This window comes from Lagenorhynchus albirostris, chromosome 1 (assembly GCF_949774975.1).
Source record: "Lagenorhynchus albirostris chromosome 1, mLagAlb1.1, whole genome shotgun sequence".
NCBI classification, from domain to species: Eukaryota; Metazoa; Chordata; class Mammalia; order Artiodactyla; family Delphinidae; genus Lagenorhynchus; species Lagenorhynchus albirostris.
The window spans coordinates 31,426,578-31,453,828 of NC_083095.1; the positions used below are offsets into that span (position 1 = coordinate 31,426,578).

The window sequence follows — 27,251 nt, forward strand, 5'->3', positions numbered from 1 at the left end:
CCAGGTTACTGCTGGGGTAAGATGTTGCCTAGGAGACTCCTTCCTCAAGCATCTTAATCACCAGGTCTTGGTAGAACCAAGTTTTGAAGATCTCCCAATTTCCTCCTTACTTTTTCCTCCTGTCATCATGGCTGCTGAGGTTCAGACCCTTGTGCTCGTGCTCCTGGGTTACTGCAGTGGCCTCCATTTGCTGTTATATTCCACATGGCTGCCGGAGTTGGTTTCCTTTCTAAGTCACAAGACTGACAACACTCTCCTTCTTAAAGATACATGACTCCTACCATTTACAGTGTGAAGTTTAAGCCCCTCAGAATGGCTTTAACAACACTTCATGACCTGGCTGACCCCAGCAAGGCTTTGAGCCTCATCTGCCCTAATGCTTGTAATCCAGCTGCCCTGGACTCCCTGAAGTTCCTGATAGGCCATATACTCTCATGGCCTATGTTCTTTTTTTCTTTTTTCCTTTTATTGAAGTATAGTTGATTTACAATGTTGTGTTTAATGTCTGCTGTACAACACAGTGACTCAGATATACATATATATTCTTTTTCAGATTCTTTTCCATTATGGTTTATCACAGGATATTGAATATAGTTCCCTGTGCTATACAGTAGGACCTTGTTGTTTATCCATTCTATATATACTAGTGTGCATTTGCTAATCCCAAACTCCCAATCCTTCCCTCTCCCACCCTCTACTTGGCAACCACAAGTCTGTTCTCTGTATCTGTGTTTTTGTTTCATAGATAAGTTCATTTCTGTCGTATTTTAGATTCCACATATAAGTGACATCATATGGTATTTGTCTTTCTCTGTCTGACTTACTTCACATACGATGATAATCTCTAGGTCCATCCATGTTGCTGTAAATGGCATTATTTCATTTTTTATGGCTGAGTAGTATTTCATTGTATATATATATCACATTTTTTTTTCCAACTAAATGCTATTTGTTCTTTTTTTTTATTTTTTTGGAGTATGGTTGAGTTACAATGTTGTGTTGTTTCTGCTGTACAGCGGAGTGAATCAGTTACACGTATACATATATCCACTCTTTTTTAGATTCTTTTCCCATGTAGGTCATTAGAGAGTATTGAGAAGAGTTCCCTGTGCTATACAGTAGGTCCTAATTAGTTATCTATTTTATATACAGTAGTGTGTATATGTATCACATCTTCTTTCTGCATTCTTCTGTCGATGGACATTTAGGTTGTTTCCATGTCTTGGCTGTTGTGAATGTTCTCCATGCCCCACAGTTCTTGCTCATGACCTTCCCTCTACCTGGATTGTCCTTCTCCACCTTGATCGTCATTGCCTGACGAGATCCCTCCCACTCATTCTCTAGGGCCCATTTCAAATGTTTCCTTCCTTGAGAATCCCTTCCCCACTCGCCCTTAATCCCTGTCCTGCGGTGGGAATTAGTGATTTTCCTCATCTTTGGATCATACCGCTACTAAAGTGGTCTGGTTGTTGTGTGTCTGCCGTGGCACTGGATTTTATGCTTCTCACTACCCAGTATGTACACAGTGAAATGTGAATAAGTCTCATGAAAATGATCTCCCCCAATTTTCCTTTTAGTTAGAATGGTTGCCCTCGGTACAAGATTCTGCGTGAATTCCCAAGTGGAAGTTATTTCATGAATACGCATTGAATGCCTGCTCTGTGCTAGTCACTAAGGATAACGTAACAGAAAAAAAGTGAATCACATTTCCTGTCTTTAGGGAGTTTATAGTGAGAAGACAGAAAATCTAAGTGCACAGACAACTTGCTGTGTTTACCCACCCAGGTAAATGGGTGATAAAATGGTGTTTTTCACATTTTTTTGACTTGCTTCTTTTTTTCTGTTCTTTCTCAGTGTTAGAGATTGATTTTGCGGAGCTAACCCTGGAAGAGATTATTGGCATCGGGGGCTTTGGGAAGGTCTACCGTGCTTTCTGGATAGGGGATGAGGTCGCCGTGAAAGCAGCTCGCCACGACCCGGACGAGGACATCAGCCAGACCATAGAGAATGTTCGCCAGGAGGCCAAGCTCTTCGCCATGCTGAAGCATCCCAACATCATTGCCCTTAGGGGAGTGTGTCTGAAGGAGCCCAACCTCTGCTTGGTCATGGAGTTTGCTCGTGGAGGGCCTTTGAATAGAGTGTTATCTGGGAAAAGGATTCCCCCAGACATCCTGGTGAACTGGGCCGTGCAGATTGCCAGAGGGATGAACTACTTACATGATGAGGCAATTGTCCCCATCATCCACCGCGACCTTAAATCCAGCAACAGTGAGTACGGAGAGATGAGGCTGGAGGGCTTACAAGCACTTTCAGACTCAGTCCATGGCTTCAGTTGGAGTGGATTCCTCAGGAATCTTAGGGGGCAGTGAAACGCTTTGCTTAAAACCAGTCCATCCTTGACTTGAGATGTAGGGGGTGGGATGAATGCCAAGAAAAATTGGTTTAGGAGGAGAAGAATGAGGCACCGGAGGGGGTTGGGATAATTCTGAGCTTTCATGAGCAGGCGTGGTTGGCAGTATGTAATTCTGATGTACTGTGCAAACAAAACATAGAGATTTATTTTTCCACTTGAGGAAGGGGTGCCTGTGATCACAAAAGGGATTTTCCTCTTCAGTGGAGCAACAGGTAAAGCAAACCAATACCACCTGTTTGCATTTCTACCTAACTCCCCAACCTGAGGTCCCCACCAGAGAAGGGGTATAAGCCAGAAGGGGCATGTTGTTCAAGCTGGGAGGCCCATTCAGGTGGCCATTTCAACTTGGAGAGTGCGACCTGGCTGGTAGAGCTATAGCCCTCCTGGTAGCCTTGGGGTGGTATTAATTAATTGTCATAACTGCCCAGTGTTTAATAGCAGGGAACTGAGAGGTAACTTTATTAAACATCTAGGACCCATAAATTGGATTGTAAAGCAAGTGTTACACATAATTAAATGGCGAGTTGGTAGAAACTTCAGTCTCTTTCCTTGGCTGAATCAGCAGGCGCTGGGAGGATGCTGCTTTTGTGTGGTAATTTCGACTTTCCCTTGCCTAAACTGCATGGTAGAGAGGATACAGTTTGCTAAATGGCATATGCTTAAAATCACAGTGAGCATCCTGTCCAGAGAGGAGGGCGTTAGGACTTTGGGGCCCCAGGAACTTCACTGTCTGCATCCTTCAGCTTTGAGCCCAGAAATCCTTCAGGCTTTGTTCTGTCCCGAGCTGTTCCAGATGTGGCTTACTTTTCTGTTGATGCTATTGTGAATCTGTTAACTTTAAAAAATACGTTTTAAGTTACATAGGTAGTAAGTGTTTTTGTTGTACAAAAATTAGAAAGTGTAGATAAACAAAAAGAAGAGAAAGATCACCCGTCATGTTTTCCTCCCAGTGGTTACATTTGGCATATTTTTCCAGACATTTAAAAAGCATATGTGGAGACTTCCCTGGCGGTCTAGTTGTTAGGACTCCATGCTTCCTTCCACTGCAGGGGGCACGGGTTCGAGCCCTGGTCAGGGAACTAAGGTACCACATGCCTTGTGGTGCGGCCAGAAGATAAAATAAAATAAAATAAAAATAAAAAGCATATATGGCCTATATATACACAAGTATACTTTCTGGTTTACTTTAAAATAGCATTTATTACCCTGACCTCTTCTGCCTGCACCATCTTCCCCCTTAATAAAAGCAAGATTCATCCTTCTGAGAGTATGGAGCATTAGATATGTATTTTAGACGTAATGCATGTGAAGGATTTAAGTTGCATAAAATAAAATCTGGTCTCTCTTTTCCTTCTGCCATATTCTATCTCTTTACTGTATGATTATTCTCATCCCTCCTGCAAAATTCTGTTCTATAAATGTATTAAATAAGTTAAAATTTTTGGTGACCCGCTTCTCAAAATAATTTCTACCTAGAGATTGCTTTGGATGATGGGGTAAGCACAAGCGGATGTGTTGGTAGAAAATGTGATATAGAAGCTGAATTTTAAAATGTTTTCTTACATCCTTATCTGGGAGATAAGGCTAAGTGCACTAACCTTATGTAATTGAGCCCATTTAAAAACTTGGGCTAGGATGATAGTAAAAGTTAATAATTTCCTCTGCGAAGTTTTAAATCTGGGTGTAATTTCAAGATGTAAGTACAAGGTTTTACCTTTTGTGACCTGCGTTTAGAAGTCTAGGCTCTTGTGAAGGAAAAGCTAACTTGCCGAGGTTATGCTGTTTGCAGGAGACAACAAGGGACCTGAATGTCATTCTGTCACCCTGGAGACAAAGCCCTGGTCCTTCTTTGTCCTTACGTGGGTTTTAGGATTGCTGAGGGGGACCTTCAGGTACAGTGTATGGTGGTAGGAGTTGGACTTACACATAGGGCAGTATTTTAAAGGACCTCGTCAAGACAGTTGAGGCCCTGAAATGTCCATAGCGCCCTGGGCTGCATGGGTGGTGCTGATGTTAATGCCTGCTATAAATCTCACATGTGAGTTGGGGTGGCTCCTTGACATTTGTCTGTGGGCGGGTGTTTGCCTGGGATTGAATTTATCCAACGTGAGCCCTGATGACACCATTGCTCTTGCTCCATTGCTGTGTGTGCATGACTTGAAAATCATTTTAGAAATGTTGTGCTGCTTGTTTGCCTCCAGTCTGAGTGTCATAACTTCTTTGTGTTTTGCAGACCTGAGGATACTGGCCAGGTTCTCTTGGTTTTTATTAGGGGCTCCAGAGAGCTGGATTTTGATCACAGTCTTGTGAGGGCAGAATTCTGTGAATTATATGTGTTAGTTGACTTTGAACCACTAGAGAAAAGAGTAAAGTATATAGGGGGGCTGTCTTTGTGGAAAAAGAAAGTAGTTGGTGATAAACATCTAGCTGTTACAAAAGGTTCAGTAAAAAAGTGATTTATTAAAATGCTTCATTATCCTGATGACCCACTTAAAAAAGTCATGTGCTGTCTGCCAGATGTGTATAGCATATAATATCCTACGTTCATATATCATCTGTAGTAAGTTGTCTTTGAAAAGAAGGCCGGGATGGGGTTTTAGAGCATCTCCACATGTCATCAGGGACCCAGGCTCCTGTTTTCTCTCCATCATCCCATGGTTTGCATCTTGGGGCTGTCATATGGTCCAAGACGGCTGGTGAAATGCCAGTTATTTGGTCCAGGTCACAAGCCTGAAGGAACAGGAAAAGCAGAAGCACAGAAGAAGCTGCTCCTGTGGCTGAGTCGACTCCCATTAACTTCCCAGAAGTCCAGCACAACGCATCTGCATGTATTCAGTGGCCAGAATGGAGTCCCACAGCCATGGCTAGCGCAGGGGCTGCTGGGAGATGGAGGATGTTATTCTGGGTGGCGTGGAGCCTAGCTAATAATCAGGGTCTGTTACCAAGGAAGAGAGAGAACATGGCTGGTGAGGAAGCAGCTGGCAGTCTTACCACGGAATCTGGGGACATGCATTGGGAGGATGTGTCATCCTAGATGTGGAACATCTTAGAGCCAAATGAGCAGGGTTAGCCAGGCCCTGGGACGTGTGGCTCAGACCCCTGATTTAACTGATGGTTTCTACTACTTTATTACAGTGCATCGTTAACTTAAACACCTCTTCATGAAACTACTCACTAAAGCCCTGGCTATAAAAGTGGATTTATGTGTCTCTGCTCCTCACGTTGGCGAAAACCAGCTACTTGATTGTTAGCAAAGGTGTTAGTGAAAGATGGTCTTTTAGTGGAAAGATTGTCCTTTTGGGGCTAGATAAGTGGATTTCAGGATTTTGGTTTAAGGGCGTTTGGCAGAATAGCAGTTTAATAGGGGCCATTAAAAATAAAATTAGTATAAGATTGAGATATGTGAAAAAGCTTTGGAAAATGAAAAGCCTTACTCCAAGTGAAGGTAGTGTTATTACTTTTATTTTATTATTAAATAACTTCTTTCCTTCCCTTAGAAAGCACAGAAGAACATAGAGCTAAACACAGTGTATGTTTTTCCTTTTTTTGGCATTTATGCATATTTGTTTTCACCCCTAAATCTCACACAGGAGACCCTAAGAAGTCCATCGCTTGTAGTGTGCTTTCTCCCCTCCCCACTGCCCCCGACTGCTTGGTGTACTGTGACCACTTTCTTATTAAATAAATGGTCTTCTGCCACAAGATATTTAAAGGTTTTACATTATTCCACTATTTAGATACAGTATATTAACTAAACCAAACCCCTGTATAATCATCGTCATCATCATAACCAAAGCCCTAAATAATAATAATAGTAATAATAATAACAACCACCAAACCCCTGTATAATAATAACAACAAGAAGCAACTAATGCTTATTGAGTGCTCTCTTTAGGTCAGGCACTGTCTTAAGCATTTTATGTGGCTTCTCATCTGATTCTCACAGCAGCCCTGCAGAGTAAAGACTGTGAATGTCTTTATTTTACAAATGAGGAAGTGGAGGGTCCGAGTGGGCAGCCGGTTCTCTAGGCTGTCACTGCCAGTCCTAAGACCAGATGTTGGGCCCAGGTCTGACTCCTCATGGCTGCACTGCTGCCGGCACTCTGCAGTGGGGCAGCCAGGGTGTTTCACTGCCCCCCTGTTTATTTTGTGTGACCCTGTAGTGCTTTAGTTTTATATAATTAGGAATAATATTCCTCTGCGCACAGGGAGCACCCACATTTCATTGACGTGTGAGGAACTCATTCTTAATTTCATAGCCGGAAGAGCAGAGGTGAGCGGTGAACCGTATTTGGCTTGGGACTAGCCATCCCTGCCTTCCTCTTTTCAAATGTCAACGTAAACTTCTCCTGGGTCTTTGCTGCCTTATCGCCCTCTTCTTCCTCTGAAGGCATTTCCCCCTTAAGCCAAGCCGGTTTCCTCCTTCCCCTGGAATACACTGTGTACTACTTCCCAACCACTGGGCCCTCATCACACTTACTGTTGCTATGGGAATAACCTTGCTTTCAGGAGTACCCTCGCCTCGTCTCTCTGCCTATCCAAACCCTGCTCACTTTCCTGTGCTCAACTCAAACCCGGCCGCTTCTCCTTCCCACTGGCCTGTCACTGGAGTCAATGCTAAGTAGTCATTTGGTGCTAAATCTAGATGACCTGATAGTATGTAGAAGAATACTAAGGGGACAAGGGACCAGAGCCGCTAGTCCAGTGGTTGCAAGCTCAGATGCCTTGCATTCAGGGCCCGTAGTCTGGGAAGCACCGGTGTAACGCTGTAGGGCGTGGTGGGCATGATGGTGAAGTGAGTGCAGGCTCTACCCAGCACAGGCCATTGAAGGACAGATCGAAACCGTGCTGGCCTGCAGCCCGCTGCCCTGTCGCATCCCCTGGCCTCCTCTCGTTGTTGGCTGTGCTGTCAGGAGCATCTGCTGCATCTCCAAATGGATTTTGTATCTTTAGCTTCCAGGCACATGAATGAATGAATGAACGAGTGAAGAAAGTATCACTTGAATTAGTCTACTTGCAGGATCTCGGAGGGTGAAGATTCCCCTTGTCTTGTTGGAGGACATCCCCCGTGCCTCACTCGCATGGAAGTTGCTCTTCCTCCTCATAATCTCCAGGCCCTTGATCCTTCCTAATGTCAACCTGTTTCAGGCGCCAAGTGTGGCTTTTTTTTTTTTTTTTTTTTTTTTTGCGGTATGCGGGTCTCTCACTGTTGTGGCCTCTCCCGTTGCGGAGCACAGGCTCCAGACACGCAGGCTCCGGACGCGCAGGCTCCGGACGCGCAGGCTCAGCGGCCATGGCTCACGGGCCCAGCCGCTCCGCGGCATGTGGGATCTTCCCGGACCTGGGCACAAACCCGTGTCCCCTGCATTGGCAGGCGGACTCTCAGCCACTGCGCCACCAGGGAAGCCCGGCATTTTTTACAGGGCATTCGTTTCCAACCTCTAACGCCCCTGCCCTCTTCTTTCCCCACACCCTTCCCGGATGCCAGGCCCGAATAACTCTCACTGGCCGATGTCTCCCCTGTGGCCAGGTGCAGGCTGCCAGGTGCTGCAGGAGCAGGCCACTCCCCCCGTCACCTGGGTCCACTGCCTGTCTGTCGCCTCCAGCCTCAGCTCTCCTTTTGTTCCCAGCTGTGAATTCCCTGCGGTTCTCCTCGCCACATCTATTCCAGTTTTGTTGAATTGTTCAGTTGGCTGGTCCTCTGGCAACTGGATGCCTGGGAGCACCCCCCTGCCACCCAGCATGTGCTTTGTGCCTTTCTCCAGCCTTCTCTCAAAGTTCCCAAGGTAAGGAAGCGGGAGACCTGCTTTCTTAAAGTGTGAGGAGGACAGAGCGTCCATCTCGCCCTTGGCGTCAGGCTGGCCATCACGTTCTAAGTCCTGGAGTGCCCCCTGACCGGATACTGGCCACAGCCCCTGACTGCGTTTCCTGTGCAGAATTTCTCCAGGCTGAGGGTTTGCCTGCCGTGAGGCTTGTGGAGCTCTGTGACCCACTGAATCCACGCCCTAGTGTCCTCTCTCCTGTACACTGAGGTGGAACCCCTTCTTGCCCGAGGGATGCAGCCGCTAAGGCACAGGCATCCCTGCAAGGAGCCATGTGGCAGAAAGGACTTAGACAAGAATGAGGAGTAGCTGTTATTCTCCTATAGGAGAATGAGATAAACTGTACGACGTTCCCAGGGTAGATCTAGCAGGCAGCAGAGTATCAGGCAGAGCACCCAGTTCCCAGTTCTTTTCGAGAGGTGCCTCCTGAACGCATCCCCAAGTGAGATACGTCCAGCAGTACCTGGCTCAGGCACTGCCAAGTCTCTCTCCCCATTTCTGCTCTTTGTGGTTCTTTGCTACAAGTTCCCTTGCACAGAGAGTTGGAGGATGTCAGACATGTTTTGAGAGTTTTTCCTGGCAAAAGTGTACAAGCACTCACTCAATGAGTTAGACTTCTCCTTTGGTTACAGGAGGCTATACCTAAGGTTGGCCAACAGGTACCAGGCATGTCCCAAAGTATTGTGTTCAGTTGATGGATAGCATTTTCCATGAGTACAGAGACACGTTCTGCACGTCAAAATAAATACATAAGTGAATAAAGCTGAAATGAGGCAAATAACCAGTCAGGTGACTCAGCAGGAGAAGCTGGCGAGGCCAGGAGGTCTGACCTGCAGGCTTCATTGCACCTCTCACTTCTTTAACTTTGCCTGGGAGCCTTGCTTTCCCCCTTTCGCTTGGCCGTGCTGTCTCCTGTGCTGAGATGGTTCTCATTTGTGTGTCATTTTGAGCGCTTGGTGTTGGGACTATAACAGGAAGCAAAACCAGACACAGTCCCTGCCCTTGAGGAGTTCCCTGTGGGGTCACAGAGAAGGACCTAAAACCAGCACACACATGCCCAGTGCGAGCGTGGCTCTCCAGGAGGCGATGGTGCCCTGGACAATCCCCCTGGATTCTCTTGCCTCAGCCCTTTCCCAAAGTTTGTGGGGCTGAGGGACCCCTTCTAAGGATTCATAAGGGTAACTGCCCTCTTCATGGAACATTTGCCCTCATTCCCCCCAGCTTGCTTGGGGAAGCTGCCTACCTTTCCTTCCTCTGGTGACTCTGGGGACTTCTCTGCAGCTTACTCAGGCGCAGGGAGAAGCTTGGGGCCCTGGGCAGCATTTAGACACCTAGAAAGCCTGGGTTGGAGTTGGAGCAGAGGACTGTGTTGTGTGAAGGATCTTGGTAGGTATTTCTGGACTGTGATTGAGCCTTGAGCTTGGGAGAAACAGCCACAGTGAGGGGTTGGGTTCAGGGCAAGAAGGGCTTAGAAAGGTGTACGGGCTCTGATGTCCACATGATTCTTTAGTCTCTTCCCCGTCACCTCTGTTTCCTCTGATTTGAGCCACGATTGAAAGTCAGGTAAATTATTATGTCTTCCCTTCCCCACAATCCTCCCCAAGCAAATTTGGCAACAGCTAAGTAGCGATCTCCCCTTTTCGCAGGTGGCCTTTGGCACTGTCATCGCTCAGGGTCAAGATTTGTGCTTCGGGATCTCAAAGGAGACAAGAGCCTGCCTGTGTCTCCTTCCGTCCACAACTCTTGGAAAATTTTCCATTCCTGACTTGGTGCTTTCCCTCATTCCCGTGAGGTAGCTCAGGGTCACTTATGGATGGGGAAACTGGGACACAGAGTGGTGACAGCGGTCTGGTTGAGGCAAGAGAAAAATGTAACTTCTTCCCCAAATCACCCATCTCTTTACCTTGGAGTCCCTGTCAGGACCCCCATCGGCTTCCTGTTGAACCACACGTACTCCTCTTATTAAGCAAGGATCTGTACAAAATGTGTGTAGGCTCATTTTGGGGGAAGAGGGTTACAGTTTTTATTAATCTAAGACTCAGAGAAGGTTATGAAGAAAGGATAACTTTCTTTTTTTTTTTTTGGCGGTACGCGGGCATCTCACTGTTGTGGCCTCTCCCGTTACGGAGCACAGGCTCCGGACGTGCAGGCTCAGCGGCCATGGCTCACGGGCCCAGCCGCTCCACGGCATGTGGGATCTTCCCAGACCGGGGCATGAACCCGTGTCCCCTGCATCGGCAGGCGGACTCTCAACCACTGTGCCACCAGGGATGCCCAGGAGAACTTTTTAATTGGACATCTGGGTAAGAAGAGGATGGGGGCAGAGCACCGGCTAGGCGCTCCCAGGCACATCTGGTGATCTCGCTGGGCCTCAGATTCCTCATCTATGAAATGAGAGGTTTGGACAAGATGGTCCCTGAAGTCCTTCCCTCCCAGGACTGACATGATGTGACCTGAAGTGTGAATGTGTGTGTTTGGGAGTGCGTGATGACCACACGGTCTATCTTGAGTCTGTGTGTCAGGCTACAGCGCACCCAGGCTGCCCACTTCCTGGCTTCAGTGCAGGGGCCAAAGCTTCTGATGGGGAGTCTTCGCCAAGCGGTTCAGCAGGGAAGCAGCTGACAGGAGCCCACAGGTGCTCCTTTCCCCCTTTGCTCCCCGGGGTGTGACAGATGGCCTTGCCGAGACAAGATACTCCGGTCACATGAATCATGATGGGGACTCGCAGTACACCAAGGGCAGCCTTCATCCTGGAAGCAGGGCGCAGTCAGTCAAATGCCACTTCTGTCCTTGGAGCTAAGCGAGGGGCGTCCTGGTGTCTCAGAGCCCTGCTGCTGCTTTCCCACTCAGTTCTCTGAATCAACATAAGGCTTTTTCAGACGGTTTTAATCGTGTGCCTCTGTGCCCACTCCCCCACAGGATAGCGGGAGGCTGTGCCTGATCAGTGCACTAGACGTGGCCGTGAGACACAGAAACGAGGCATTAAAGCTGTAGATCACACGTCCCCTTCTCTTCTAACTTCCTTGGGATTTTTGCTCTCTGTGGGAAACTTGGAGGTTTTGATATGAGAAGGAAGCATTTCCCCCTTAAGCTTGGCATCGGGAGCCACTGTGGTCTGATGGAAGGAACACCGGCTAGGGAGTCAGAGACTGGGATTTAAACTACTTCTTGAGTCCCTGACACGGGGCACGCCTCTTGGAGCGCCAGGATTCTCATCTGTAAAATGTGGAGAAGACAGAAGAGAGCAGTGCTGTCTTAAGATGGCATGAAATGATGTCTAGCAGGTATCACCCAGGAACCACATTCAGTGAAGGGGCCACCCCTTTTCCCCCTCTTTCTATCCCTTGTTATTTTAGGCGTACACAGGGTACAGTTGGGTTTCCCTTTTTAAAGTCGTATGGGGATTTTAGGCAGCCCTGAGCTGCCTTCTCCTGAGTCAGCCAGGGGTAGTTTTATGGGTGGGCAGATTTGTTTCAGTGGAAGCCACAGAAAGGCATCGATCCCCTGCAGCTCCTTCCTACTGTGCGTGGGCCTCTTGTGGGAAAGGCCTGTGCCTCTTGCTCTCTCTGGACCCAGCCTTAACTCGCAGCGCTCGGCCCCCTGAGAAATGCTGCCTCGTCTTGTTATGGCCTTTGGCCTGATTGCATGGGACAGCTGGCCAGTTTTATGGCTCTGCTGGCCTCTCAGCTGATAATTAAAATGCTTTTGCCCCAGGAGGAAGGCAGTATATTCTGTCGCTCCCTTGTCTGCTGCCAGGGTCAAAGAGAATGCCCTTTCTCATACCCCCTCCTGGGTTCCCCAAATCAACTTAGCATTCTTGTGGCACAGTCTCTTTTAAGACTCTGGAATATTCAGAGATTTTATTTTGAGCATTATTGTCTTTTTTTGGAAGGAGAATGGAGTGTGATTGTCTCTTTTCCTTCTCTGTATTGCGGCTTTATTTCCAAATCTGGGTTTGCCCAGCCCTTAAAAGATTCTCAAGAAATGTTTGCGGTTTTGATCATCACAGATTCCAGCCCTGTGCCTTTTCCCATGCATGAACCCCCTTGCCTCCCAGTGTCCCCCAGAGCTCCAAACAATGCCAAAACTCTCCTCCTTTAGAGCCCGCACTTGAGATGTAAACCCCATTTTCTGCTGGAGATGAACCCACGTGAGCTCTGGGTGACACTGGGTTTGAGTCCTGGCTCTGTTTCTAGCTGGGACCTTCAGAAAAGGATGTACTTGCTTAGTTTCTGTAAAAGTAAAATGGGAATAATCATAATCCCACCTCTCTCATTTTACAGGGTAGAAGTAAGGATTAAATAAAATCACCTAGGTGCAGCTCTTAGCAGTGCCTGGCACAAAGTAAGTTGTCCATATATCTAGCGATCAGTAGTATTGTAATTCCAGCAGCTATATTTATTCCCTCAGTATTTAGATCCACAATTTGTGATCTTGTACTTTTGAGTATAATTTGTCTTACACTTGCACTTTCAATATTTTAGTCATATTTTCTCCAATTGCACTATAGATTTTTTTTTTCCAGTAAGCTTTTTTTTTTTTTTGGCCACGCTGCGCGGCTTGTGGGATCTTAGTTCCTCGGCAGTGAAAGTGCAGAGTCCTGACCACTGGACTGCCAGGGAATTCCCCTGCACTATAGATTTTTACAATACAAAATGCATTGCATACACATGGTCAAAATAGTACAACTGAAATATAAAGAAAAGTCAGTCTCCTTCCTACCCTAAATTTATTTTTTAGAAGCAAAGGAAATTAAGGGGTTTTTTGGTCTCCTTTAACAATTTTTTTTTCGTGAAAACAAGAATCCCAATAGAATTCTTTTTTTTTTTTGGTGTTTGTTTCTTTCTTAGTGTTTTAATTTTTTATTTATTAAATAAATTTATTTAATTTATTAAAGCATAACATTTACATATAGTAAAGTATATATATCTTAAGCCTTGAGCTTGAAGAATTTATTTTTTTTCCTTTTTAAAAAAAATTTTATTGAAGTATAGTTGATTTACAATGTCGTGGTTAGTTACAGGTATATAGAATATACATATATATATGTTCTTTTGCAGATTCTTTTCGCTTATAGGTTATTACAAAATATTTAGTATAGTTCCCTGTGCTATACAGTAGGTCCTTGTTGATTATCTGTTTTTTTTTTTGTTTTTTTTTTTTTTCCGGTACGTGGGCCTCTCACTGTTGTGGCCTCTCCCGTTGTGGAGCACAGGCTCCGGACGCGCAGGCTCAGCGGCCACGGCTCATGGTCCCAGCCGCTCTGCGGCATGTGGGATCCTCCCGGACCGGGGCACCTACCCGTGTCCCCTGCATCGGCAGGCAGACTCTCAATCACTGTGCCACCAGGGAAGCCCCTATCTGTTTTATATATAGTAGTGCATATATGTTAATCCCAACCTCCTAATTTACCCCTCCTCCCCCCACTAGGATTCTTGACAGCAGAGGTGTTGTTTTTCCGTCTTCCACCTTTCCCTGCTCCCTACCTCCCCCATCCCTCGAATCCTGCCTAATACAGGACTTGCATATGGCACTCCCTATGTTTGGCAGAAATTCCAATTTTGCTGTGAAATCCTGCCTTTTCTGTCCCTAGTTCCTTTCTGGATGGACTCAAACTCCTTTACTGAGTGAGCTGCCTTTGTTCTTGTCCAGCCCTGGCTTTTATCTATTCATTTCATAAACTTTTCAGGATCTTGGGACCCTAAGGAAGGGGTTCCTTGGAGTTGCTGGGAAAGTCAGAAGCCTACTGTTTGCCTCTGGAATCGCCCACCTCTGAAGGCTGCGTCTGTCTACCCATCCCTGGGAGCACGGTTGTGGGTGAGGCAGGGGCGAGGCCTGTCGCCACACCAGTGGGGCTGCAGGGCCCTGGCAGTGATGGGTCTTGTAGCTCACACCTCTCCCTGCAAATCCTTGAGACTTTTGCAACCTGATTTGTCTGATAAGGCAGTGTAACAGGAAGAAGGATGATTGAAAAAAGACAAGAAGTTATCCCAGATTCCGCTGTGCGAATCTGGCTTTTTTAATGGTCATATATGATTTGCTCAGTATACCTCATCTTCTCCTGCCATTTTAGCCATAGTGCACATTGCTGTCTGGACACTTCCTGTATGTTTTTGTTTCTGCATTCTGTTAACCTTCAGAACCCCAGAGGAAGGGGAAAGCGGCATGGCTGGGGAAAACAGTGATAGTCTTCGGTTTCCAGTGATTCTAATTTTCTCTTGTGTTTACTGGTAAGGTTAGAGCTTAAAGGAGCCTTCGGTTGTGACCTGGAGAAATTGAGTGGCTTGCCTAAAGCCACGCCCTCGGGGTTGCTGAGTCTCGTGACTGTGTTCTTTCTCTCAGCCACCCCCAGACCCTGACAGTGGCCGGTTACTCTGTCTGGCTTTCCAGCCAGTCCACAGTATGGTAGACAGTGGTGGCACGAGGCTCTAGACACCATCTGAGGAATCAGGCATGACTGACTTACAGGGCCCAGAGGTCAAAGCTGAGGGGTGAAGTCTGTGTCTTTCCTGCTTGCCAACATGAACTTGGTCATTTTCTTCACTGTGTTATGTAGAAGGATAACAGTATTCACTGCTCTTCTAGGTAGCTGAATTTTCAGGGAAAAAAAACAGTAGAAACATTTTGCTTCTTTTTTTCCCTCAGCTTTACTGAGATATAATTGACATATAACATTGTGTATGTTTAAGGTGCACAATGTGATGTCACACATGTATACTGTGAAATGATCACCCCAGTAGGGGTAGTTAACACATCCATCACCTCTCATAACTACCATGTTTTTGTATGGTGAGAATGTTTAAGATTTATTCTCCTAGCAACTTTCAAGTGTATAATACAGTGCTGTTAACTAGAGTCACGGTACTGTACATTACATCCCCAGAACTTATTCATCTGGTAACTGGAAGTTTGTACCCTTCTCCTCATTTCTCCTATGTCTCAGCCCCTGGCAACCACCTTTCTACTCTCTGTTTCTATGGCTTTGGCTTTTTAAGATTCCACATGTAAGTGAGATCGTACAGTATTTGTCTTTCTCTGATTTATTTCATTTAGTGTAATGCCCTCAAGGTTTATCCATGGTGTCACACATGGCAGGATTTCCTTTTTTTATGGCTGAATAATATTCCATTGTGTGTGTGTGTGTGTGTGTGTGTGTGTGTGTGTGTGTATACATACACACCTCATCTTCTTTGTGCATTCATCCGTAGATGGACATTTAGTTTTTTATGTATCTTGCCTATTGTGAATAACACTATAATGAACATGGGAGTGGAGATATCTCTTCTAGATAGTGATTTCATCTCCTTTGGATATATATCCAGAATTGGGATTGCTGGATCATATGGTAGTTCTATTTTTTAATTTTTTGAGGAACCTCCATACTGTTCTCCATAGTGGCTGCCCTGATTTACATTCCCACCAACAGTGCCCAAGGGTTCCCTTTTCTCCATGTCCTCTCCAGCATTTGTTTCTTGTCTTTTTGATAATAGCCATTCTAACAGGTGTGAGGTCGTATCTCATTGTGGTTGTTAATTTGCAATTCCCTGATATTAGTGATGTTGAACACCTTTTCACGTGCCTGTTGGCCATCTGTATATCTTCTTAGGAAAAATTTCTATTCAGGTCCTCTACCCATTTTTTAATCAGATTGAAAAATATTTTTATATCTTAAGCAGTCAACTCCTGGCTACCTGAGCTTAGGGACAGGAGTCCCGGGGGTGGATCAGTAACAATCTCCCTGCCACTGGAGGTTCTTCTCTCCCCGCTCCCCACCTCCCCCATAGGAGACCTACCCTTTCTAATATTTGGATTAAATTATTTGTCTGTCCCATGTGCGTAGCAGCTAGTGACAAGGAAGGATGCCCCATCAAGTCCCACGGGTGGTAATGGAAAATCAACGTAAATTTTTCCCATAAAACTTCTCTCAGTTGATTTAAGATTATTAGTGTAATGTGGCATTATCTGATTTTTTCCCCTTAGCTTATTATTCATGGTGAAGCAGTAAATGGCACTCCCCAGTATTCTTAGAGATAGGATGAAGAATGATCCCATTTTGTATTTGGTGCTATAGAATTTTGTTTGGAACAGTATCTAAGGTACTCCGGGCAGAGGTGGTGATAACCCCCATTTTACAGTAGAGGAACATGGGGTTCAGAGAGGTTTACTGCCTTGCGCAAGAATAGAGCTAGAGAATGGTGGTGCCTGAACCTGAATCCTGGGCATTTGTCGGGCAGATCGTCCCCGCATCTAGAATTGCAGGGAGGGGATCCTTCACTGTTGCAGCCCAGGGGCCTCTGACACCTGTAGACCTGAGGTCCTAAAATACACAGGAGCTGAGAACTCGTTTCTCATTTCTCCTTTCCCCCTCCAGAAGCACCACATGAACCTCAGCTGTCATTCTGTAGCCTGCCTCAGCTTTGCTTCTTGTTAGTGTTGGCCCTGAACCAAAATTATGCTTACGTACAGCTGTGCAAAAGTTGGGTCATAACAGAAGTTTCTGCTTCATTGACTCTTGTTTTTGCCTGTGTTTGTGTTGTGGTTTTGTTTTTGGTTAAACAAGGGACGTATGTATAGATTTCAGATAAATTCACAGATGCTGGTTTATGGAATTTAAAAATTTCTAACCAGAAGAGTAATGTAAACATTCAGAAAGGGTTTGGACGCATTTGTTAATGGCAGAGCCCTTCGTGGTTTTTCAGGTGCCCTGACTCTTAGCTCCGTGTCATCTGGGAGGTGAGCAGGCCTTCCTGGGGCGTTGCTTTTGCAGCTGAGTTTGTAACCAGATGGACCGTGTTGGACCAGTGTGGCAATTCCATGCCCCAAGGAGGACAGACCGCTAGGCATGTTTTGTGGTGCCCACTTATATTTTTAGATTAACGCTATGAAAAAGAAATTTGACTTTTCACCATTCATTCCTTAGTTCTCTGATTGATTGCTGGGGGAACAGCACCCGGACTCTTATGCGCAAAGCTTCTCAGCTGCTCCCTTTTCCTGCCTGCCTCGCAAAGAGAATTTTGACTCTGTTACTACTACTACTTTCGAGCTTTTGTGATGGGAGGAAAGGAGAGGGGACAAGGCCTAGAATCCTACACATTCAGCCCGACAAACACTTTTTAAAAAGGAATTCTAAGCAGGAAATTTGTGAGCTTCTTTGTGGAAGGGCCATGAGTGGGAGAAAAAAGAAGGATTTAAGAAGTGTTGCTGTGAGCCCTCCGGTGCCCGACAAAATAAGCCACATCCACCTAAGTTAGATTTCCTTTAGGATCCTCCCTGCAATGAACACATCTCTGCCCTGTGATTCTAACGTGTGAGTCTGGCTTTATATGCATGGCTCTAGGTTGGATGGATCATGAATCTGGTCAGTTTTAGGCCCCTCATAAGCTTTCTGGTGCTCGATTTGGGATGTAGTATATAGGAGGAGCGGCTGAGATGGGAAAGTCAACCATAATGACCTTCTGGGAAGAGTAAGAATGTCCCCGCTCAGGAAAAAGGAAGGACATCCCTTAAGTACAGCAAATAAGGCACTTGAGCTTATTCCCAGCAGTTTCTGGCTGTGCCCGATATGCGCACCTTCCCAGGTAGCAGGGATGGAAAGAACAGACCGGCTTTCCCCTGGAAACTTGACCTGTAGCACCTTGAGAATCTGTGTGGTCTTGAGTTTTCCCAGCCATAGTAAGATCCTCAACTCCATCCCGCAGGGAGTGGGATTTGTAGAGTACTCTTCGGAGGTAGGCTGGAGAGGTGCAGGCACGTACCTTGTCTCACCCAGCCCAGTGCGCACGGAGGAGGAAGGAAGGTACTAGGAGGGACATCCATAGCATAGAGAGGAAGACGGTGAGTCAGAACAAAGATAGTGTGACCTGCGGAGGCCTGGAGGTTGGTCACTCCTACTCTTAGGCAGAGAGGTTGCGGATGACTCACAGGAAACTTTAATCTGTGTTTCTTAGCTTTCCAGGACGATTAAGGACTGGTGGTTCAAAGTGGCAACTTCCACTGTGTTGAGACTTTGTACTTGGGGATTCCTTGCTTGCAAGGTGATGGTGATGGGTGTCTGCAGTGGGCGTGCTGCTTCCTCCTCTGCCCTCAAATCCTTTCTCCCGGGCTTCCCTGGTGGCGCAGTGGTTGAGAGTCCGCCTGCCGATGCAGGGGATGTGGGTTCGTGCCCCGGTCCGGGAAGATCCCACGTGCCGCGGAGTGGCTGGGCCCGTGAGCCATGGCCGCTGAGCCTGCGCGTCCGGAGCCTGTGCTCCGCAACGGAAGAGGCCACAACAGTGAGAGGCCCGCGTACCGCAAAAAAAAAAAAAAAAAATCCTTTCTCCCCTTTGATGCCCTGGGTGAAGTGCAGGTCACAGAGCCTGGAATGTTTGCCTTGTGCCTGGGTGATGATTCTCAACCCAATAGATCCTTGTGAGAAATGGATGTGTCTGCTCTTATGAAGATGCTGTAGGCAATATGACAGGTCACTTTATCATAGGCCTACATAGATGTCTCTGCCACCATGTTCTTCCCACCCTCGGGAGCCATACTGTGTAAACACACCCAAACAACCAGGACAGTATGAAGCAGTGTGGAATGGTGTGCCAAGGGACTCTGAGATGGTGTCTGAAGCAGTCAGAATCCTCTGGAAGGCCTTGATGGAGGAGTTGGGAGAAGAAGGAGTAGGATTCAGGGGGAACTGGTAGTAGGGTGGTGGGCCACAGCAATGACTTTCCAGGGAAGGGGCCTGTCCCAGCTCAGACAAGGCCAAGTGTTTGTCGACACTGTGTCCCTGTCACCCGGGTTCTTTAGGGAATTCCCAGACCTGGGCTACTGAAGAGGAAAGCCAGGTTCCCAAGTAGTTGAGGCTTCCCTGTGGATACAGCTCCTGTCTCTATGTGGCTGGAGAGCAGAGTGTGGTACAGTGTTAGGGCCTCTGAGTCAGGCAGATCTGGCTTTGGGCAAGGTCCTCAACCTCTGAGCCCATTTCTTCTTCTGTCAAATGGGAATAATCCTAGCTTTAACTCATAGCACTGTAATGAGCGTTAAGTGAACTTATGCATGTAAGCCCTTAGCATAATGCCTGGCACAAAGTAAATGCTCAATAAAAGGGAGCTTTTCCTTTCCTTAAAATTCTGTTTCCAAGAGCAGCTGCTGCTTTGGTGGCAGCAGATATGAGAATAGACTCACAAGTATGTCACCAACTGTTTCCGTTCCTATTGCCTCGGAACAAACCACCCCAAACAAGAGCCATTTCTTTATGCTCGTGGGGTTTGGCGTCAGGAATTTGGAAAAGGTTCAGTAGGAATGGCTTGTTCCTGCTTCTCAGCGTCTGGAGCCTCAGCTGGGAAGATGTGAAGGCTCTGGGTGAGGCCACAGATGGAGACAGGAATCCTCTGAAAGCCTTGTTTGTGTACATGTCTGGTGCCTGGGCTGGGAGGACTTGAAGGCTGGATGGCTGGTGGGGTTGCCTGTGTGTCGCTCCTCCCTGAGTGTGGCTGTCTCAGGGCTCTCGGACTACTTATGTGGGGGCTCAAGGCTTCAAGCACAGGTGATCTGGTGAACAAGCTGCATCATCTTTTCTGGCCTGGCTTGGAAGTCCCACAGTGTCACTTCCTCTGCATCCTGGCAGTTAAAGTGAGCCTCAGGCCCACCCAGATTCACCCAGAGGCAAAGTAGACCCACCTTTCAGTGGGAGGGGTGTCAGGGTCCCACTGGAGGAAGCATATAAGATGGGAGATGTTGTTGTGCCATTTTGAAAGTCAACCTCCTTTGCCTGCCCGGGAACTCTGGTGGCAGAGCTGGGGATACAAGGTTCTGGGGAGCCGGTGATGTAGCAGCACCCCACACCCACATGCCAAGAAAGAAGAATGACTCTTTGTTGACAAAATCATCAGCAGTCTGAGATGCTGACTCTTTTGTGATTATTTTTATGTAGTTTGTAGCTGGGTGCGTCCGAGGCCTGACAGAGATCTGGCATCTGTCCTCAGTCACTTTGAGCCAGGATGGTGGGAGTGTTCAGGGCAGGCGGGTGTTGGAGGTGTTTTTTTTTAATAAGGAAAGTGGCTGCGGGGGGGCTCTGCCTTTGGCTTTCTATCTCCTGCTGGTGCCGTGTCTGGACGAGCTCAGGGCTGGAGTCCCAGCTGTGTTATCTGGGCTTAATTTGCACAAGATGGCAATGGCTATAGGTGCCCAAGTGGACGGACGTCTTTTGAAATAGTCATATTTTAGGATTCTGCCAACAGCAAGGTGTCCGGCAAACACACGCTGGGGACTCTGGCCAGCAAGGTGGCACCGGCTTTTCTGTTTTAATCACAGGAAGCTTGGCTGTAAGAAGACTTTTCCTCAGCGGCATGAGTGAGGTGGGAAGGGGGTAGAGCATCCAAAGAAGAGATGAAAAGGAAGTTCCTGTGGAAAGCTGGGGCTGGTCAAGGGGTCACTGAAAAATAGCTTGAAACAGCCTGATGAATTGCTGTGCCTGCCTGAGACCAGCCATTGTCAGTCTCTAAATAGAGTAGTTCCCGACCATGTCCCCTTCTATCCTTCAGCTCATAAAGGCAGCAGAAATCCACCTCTCTTGCTGTTGAATTGCGTGCCAAGCACACATGTGGGCACATTCTGAAGAAGGCTGGTGCTCTGAGCTGTTTCTCAAGCGCTGGTCCACACAGGTGCCCATGATTTTCCCTTATTCCCCGTGGCGCATAGTCACAACACAGCCAGCCAGAGTCGGGGCATGGCCCGGAAGCCTGGACACTCCTGGGGTGCTGCGATACTGCCCCCGTATCGCAGTCGTGGTAACTACCCAGCCTGTCGGAATTGTGCTTAAGGCCCAGGTGCCTGTCTGAGGACTGGTTCTCCAGAGTAACACCCTAGCCGGCCCTGGGAAGCTCATCTATCGAATCCATCCCCTCTGGCCTGATTCTTAGCCCGGGCCGTTCCCCGAGCTCTCAGCTGCACACCTGTGGCCGACGCTGTGAAGCACGGGGCCCTGGCATCAGGGGCTGGCCCGTCATGCCAGATCAGTGCAGGACGGAGCCGCTGTGGCAAATAACGTCTGGTCTCGGCATGCCAGGACCGTGGAGCTGCACGTGGTCCAGACGGTGGCAGTCAGTGACGTGTGAGCTGGTGGCTACAACTGGAAGCGAAGGAGCCGTGTTCCTCCGTGGTTGTGGAGAGGCTGGGGGGGATGGGCAGCTTTGGTCCCTGTTGGAAGGGAAGGGTGGGTGGGAGGATGTTGGTGCAGACGTAGGGGAATAGGGCCCCTAAAAGCCCCTGTACTCACTGGATGCTCATACCTTCCCGCATGCCGTGCAAAGCCAGAGGGTCTTCCCCTGACTAGCCAGCCGTTCCTTCTCCCCGTACGTGTAATTAATGACTCTGTCTCTTCTCCCATCATCCCCATCTCCATCCCCAGTATCTAGTTCACTCTTCACCACGTGCCCTGGACAGTTGTAATATGTTACTTATTGTGTCCTTGCTGCCAGCCTCTTGCTTTTTCAGTTCCATTTGTCTCACTGCAACCGTGTTTTGCTAAAACACAAATCTGATCACACCACTTCCCTGCTTAAAAACTGCCTGTGACTCCAGGGTAGATCCCAGCTCCTCCGTGCGGCCTGCGTCTTTCGCTCCTGCCCCAGCCCAGTGCACTCCAGCTCCATCTTTTCCTTTTCCCCCTCATGAAGGTTCTGCTCCAGCTACAAGGGACTCTTTCCTATTTCTCCAAGGCGTCAAGGTTTTTTCTCTCTTTGGATTGGAATCACATTATTTCGCCTACCGAGAGTGGCCTTCTGATGCTCTCCCTTGGACTAAGCCCTGACCCTTCTTTACGGCTTCAAGAGCACATGTGTATTTTGTGACCATCTTCGGAGGAAGTCCCTTTGTTATTTCCAGAGTCCTCAACAGTAGGTGCTCAAATAAGATGGGGCAGAATCAGATCATCGGTGAGCGCGTGGCAGCTGAAGCCAGTCATCTCAGCTCTGCCACTTCCTGGCTGTGTGACTTTGAGGCAGATCCTCACTTGCTTCAGCCGCAGCTTGTTTCTTCATCTGTAAATAGAGGTGAAAACACTACCCATCTCCTGAGTTTTTTAAATGAGATAGTGCACGTAAAATGCTTAGCACAGTGCCTGGCATGCTCCGTAAATACCAGCAATGATGATGGTAGTGGTTACAGATGTGGCCTTGTGGCCAGAATGAATGGGCGTAGAGACGTGAGAATGAGGGACGTGCCTTCCTATTTTCCTCTATAAGATGATCTCTTCATCCCTCTGTGTTCCTCCCCCTTTTGCCTATCTGGGTGTCTGCTGACTTTTTCCAGGAACCAAAGCAGTTGGTATCTTCTACTGGCCAAAGTCAGTGGATTCTCACGCAGGAATGTTAGTAGGGACGAGTGTCCATCCCTAGGAGTAACAACCTGGATACTCTCCCAGTTCTAGGTGTGATCCTGGACGTCGGTTGTATTTTAGAGGCTTTAGTTAACCTCAGATCCCTTTCCACCCATGGTGGTGGTGCCTCCTTCCCAGAAAGGAGGTGGACGCTCCAGTTCCGCAGGGTGGGGCCCTGAGGTCTGTGGACAAAGCCCAGCATCTCAAGAGTTGACTTGCTGGGGCATGTGACCCTCCGGTGAGGGGCTGCTCCTTGCGCCTCAGAATTCCATCCAGTGCACCTTGGCCATTTTTAATAGCTCCAGGCTGGACTTATAGGGGAGCCTTTCTGACCCCTGGACTGTGATGGAGCAAGGAGAATCTTCCTCCCTGAAATAACCTCTTCCCCCATTTTTGAATAAGAAGAATGGTCCTTTCTGGGATGAATGAGCAATGAGTAACGTTTCCCTGTTAGTGGGCAGTGGAACCCAGGTCCAGAGTTTCAGAGCTGATGCTTATTCTTTGCCTTTCTGATATATGAGACTCAGTCTTTCTTACCACTCTGTGGAGGGCCTTTCTGCTGTTCGGGAGGTGAATCACTGGGTAGGGCACACGTTTTAGAAAAGGAAGAAGAGATGCTGATGGTGGCTTGGTATGGGTGGGGGCAGGAACTGAAGATTGCCCTGTGAAAGGGACAGTTAGATACGCACTGGGCCAAGCACCAGGGGTCCTAGAGGTGGGTGGAAAGTTAGAGATGGGTCAGTGTTGGGTGTTTCATGGTGATTACAGCCTAGTGGCTGAAGGGCTGATGGGAGAGGATTCTGTAAATTGAAGTGGAGATTCTGGATTGAGAACATTTTGTTTTGGGCTTCACTGAACAACTGTGTTGGGCCCACCTGCTACTGCTTAGCACCAGGTACACACCTGCCTCGAGGATGAAGTGTTGGTAGCGGCACTTTAGGCTCCTAGGACTTCTCTGCTTTATGAGTTCTTATCCTCACACTTTTGAACATTTAAGTTTTCTCTCCCCAGCTCTCCCACTGACCTTCCTGATGGTTTGCCTAGCTATACCATCTAGAGGGCGAGGGCTGTGACTTAAAGATGATCAGTGGTGTTGAGTTTGCAGGGTCAGCCTGTGTGACCCAAAGCAAAACTCAAAGCGTCTAAAATGGCGGCGTAGGAGGGTGACTTGTCCTGCCCGCCGTCCATACCTTTCGCCCAACCCTCAAGCTAAGGTACTCTCAGCCGTAGTGCTCTTAGCACACCTGTGCCTTGAATTAAGGCTGGTGAGAGGCTGCCCCCCAGCAAGCTTTTGCCACTGCACCTTGCCAAAGCTGTCCCACTTTGAGTGTCTTCTAGCTCCTCAAGTATTTACAGCCTTTACTTCTAAAGCACTCCCATTTAAATGTCAAGGGACCGGTTCCCTTCCTTAGAAGGATCTAGAGCAATACTCAAATGGTTTGGTTTTAGAGACCCTCAGGGTTCTAGTGGAAAGGACAGTGGACTCAAGTAGAATTAGGTTTGACTCCTAGCTTCCGGGGCTTCTCTGCCAGTTTTCTTCAGCTCTGGACACAGTTATCCCTCCTTGTCCCTCCCAGTGACAATTAGCCATAAACTTGGACAGAGAAAACCACTCTTAGCAGTGGCTCTGTCCATACAGGACATAGGATTAGGTGAGCAGCCTGCCCAATTAATTTATGATCTGAGCCCACCCCAAGACACATCAGATGCAGATGTGGTTCATACACCGTGGCATAGGAGAGACCAGCACTGTGGAGATGCAAGGTATTGTAGAGATGAATATTAAACACTGGGACCCCCGAGGGGAGGGGGCAGCAAGGTATAGGGGAAGGAGCACGGGCAGGAGTCACCTCCTGCCTCTCTCTCTGCCTAGATGTGGAAAGGTTACTTAACCTTTGAGCCCAGCTTTCCCATTTATAAAATGAGGATGTTACCCCCCTTGCAGAGTTGCGATGAAGACTGGATGAGGTGACGTATGTGAAGTTCCTAGTATTATACCTGGGACATAGCAGGCGTGCAAGAAATGGTAGCTATTGTTATTATTAAATGACATAATTTTAACAAAAAAATACATGTTTATTTTAGCGATTTCAACAATATAGATGAACATAAAAAAAAATAACTTGTTACCCCAAATCCCAGTACCCAGAGATAACTACTGATAGCATTTAGGTATATATCCTTCAGGTGTTTTTCTATGTGATCGATAGCATATTCTTAACAAAAAGTAGTATGATCAAATTATGTATTTTGGTATACTAATACTTTATTATCATATAGTCACATATATTATTAAATTGCCTACTGCATCTCTTTTACACATATTTTTAAAGTAATGCATGTACATTATCTAGTTTAACAAGCCAAATTATATCCCAAGGCTCATAATAAAAAATAAAGACCTCCTGCTCTAGCTTCTCTTACTCCCTGAATCTCCCTCTTGGTTAGTGATCTTGAGGGGAGGTACTGGTTTAATTTATATTTGAACACTCTGTACTTAACACAATGCATATGGGCCCTCTATACACGTGGGCTTCTGGGGGGGAGGGATTTAAGTAAACACTTAATATAGAACATGACATTCTACTTAAAAAAATATGCAGCTGAAACACGTTTCAAGTTGAATCATTTTATAGCAGCTTGGAGAGGCCATCCAAATCTTTGGCTATATCTTATGGAGATTTTATTGCCTGGAATATTGCTTTTGGTTTAGATTTTCAATTTTAATATGTCTACTTCTGTTCTGCTATAAAGAGATTTTGTAGTAGTGGAATTGAACTTTGTATTAGTTAGATTAGGTGAGCTCTGAGAAACAGACACCCAAAGTAACAGTGGCTGAAATAAGAAGTTCTTCTCTTGTATGTAAAAGTTGGACGGGATACAGTCCATGGTTGGCATGGCATCTCTGTTCCATGAGCCCTACACTCCTTCCCATCCATAGCTCTGCCAACTTTTGGGCACAATCTTCTCCTCCTGGTCCAAGATGGTAGCTCCAGCTATCACGTTCATGTTCTGGGCAGCACAGTGTAGGAAGGGGTGAAAAGAAGGGCCAAAGGCCCTGAGCTGATGTCTTTCAAGACAGGTTACAGAAAGCAGCCACATGATACTTTTTAGTCACTTGGCTGTACCTTGGAACAAGGAGCCTGGGAAATGTTAATGTTATCCGTGGCCAGGTGCCCATCTTGAAATGGAGGGTTCTGTTACTATGGGAGGAGGGGAGAGTAACCACTGCAGGGCGACTAGCAGTCTAGGTCACAGATTTTAGGCTCTTTTCCTATCATTAATCCCTTGTTAGTCCTTTCATGATACGTTGCCAGGATTGCTAAAGTAGCAGTTCGTTTCTGCTGTGTTTTCACTTTGTTTTCTCTTTATCACAAATGCTGCTGACTCTGTCCTTCTCTTTTAACCCTTCCTTGGAGATGCCCTCCCATCCACTCCTCTGGAAGCACAGGCTTTGGGACACCTGCTTGGATGCGAGATGATGGCAGACAGGTGGATCCTTTCCTCAGGGACAGTTACTGGCTGTTTTTTTGCAGAACGGCCTTCCAGTGGCAGCACTGTGGTCAGCAGTTCCCAGTGGTGGGCTGCAGACCCCTGGGGAGGGGGCTACTGCTAGGTGCCTTTGAATCTAAATGCATTGTAGAAAGTGTAACTATTCCTATTTCTGTTTTTCAAAGGTGTGTAGGTGCTGTTGTGTTGATAAAATACAAATTCATTTAAAAGCACTTTTCATCGGGGTGTTTAATACAGCATGGTGGTCCTGGGCTCTCATTGTGATTTCCTCCAGACCTGGCTTGTGTCCTGACCCTGCCTCTTGCACCTGTGGACCAGCCTCTCTGAATTTCACGCTCCACGTCTGAAGTGGCTTCCCGAATGGTTGAGAGAATTAAATAAGATTATGCACGTAGGACTTCCCTGGTGGCGCAGTGGTTAAGAATCCGCCTGTCAGTACAGGGGACACGGGTTCAAGTCCTGGTCCAGGAAGATCCCACGTGCTGCGGAGCAACTAGGCCCGTGCCCCACAACTACTGAGCTCGTGTGCCACAACTACTGAAGCCCGTGCACCTGGAGCCCGTGCTCTGCAACAAAGAGAAGCCACTGCAATGAGAAGCCCGCGCACCGCAACAAAGAGTAGCCCCCGCTTGCCCCAACTAGAGAAAGCCCGTGCACAGCAACGAAGACCCAATGCAGCCAATAAATAAATTTATTAAGAAAAAGAAAAAAAAGATGATGCATTTAAATAACTTAGCTCAGCTGCAGCGCACACGAAGGCCCCCCCTGAACATGAGCTCTGGTTATTGTTTTTTTCTTAATCAACACACACTAAAAGTACATCTGCCATCATAATAACATTTTGTAAGCTGAACGGACATATTTTAAAAGATTAGGAATCATTGCCATAGCTTCTTTGGTGAAGCCATTGTGGTCAACCCTCAAACAGGTATTTGGGGGCCACTCCTTAACTGACTTAATTAGAAACCTTTGCGGGTGGTTTGTATGCATTCATTCAGGACAAGTATTTATTGAGCGCCTATTATGCCTCTTCAGGTTACAGGCCCAGAAAGGGAGGTCATTACAGTTCAGCTTTGCCCTGGCTCTGGGTCATAGGACAAGGTCACTCATTGTACCGAATGTTCTCTGGCTTTGCCAGGAGTTC

At 47.2% G+C, this 27,251-nt stretch overlaps 1 protein-coding gene across 1 annotated transcript in view; it reads left to right on the forward strand.

Annotated features, from left to right (window-relative positions):
• Positions 1-27,251, forward strand: part of MAP3K9 (mitogen-activated protein kinase kinase kinase 9) — a 71,658-nt gene that overhangs the window by 6,020 nt on the left and 38,387 nt on the right. Inside the window, exon 2 of the mRNA XM_060140091.1 lies at positions 1,855-2,268. Within this exon, the coding sequence (XP_059996074.1) occupies positions 1,855-2,268 (414 nt within the window). The remainder of the gene's footprint in view (positions 1-1,854; positions 2,269-27,251) is intronic.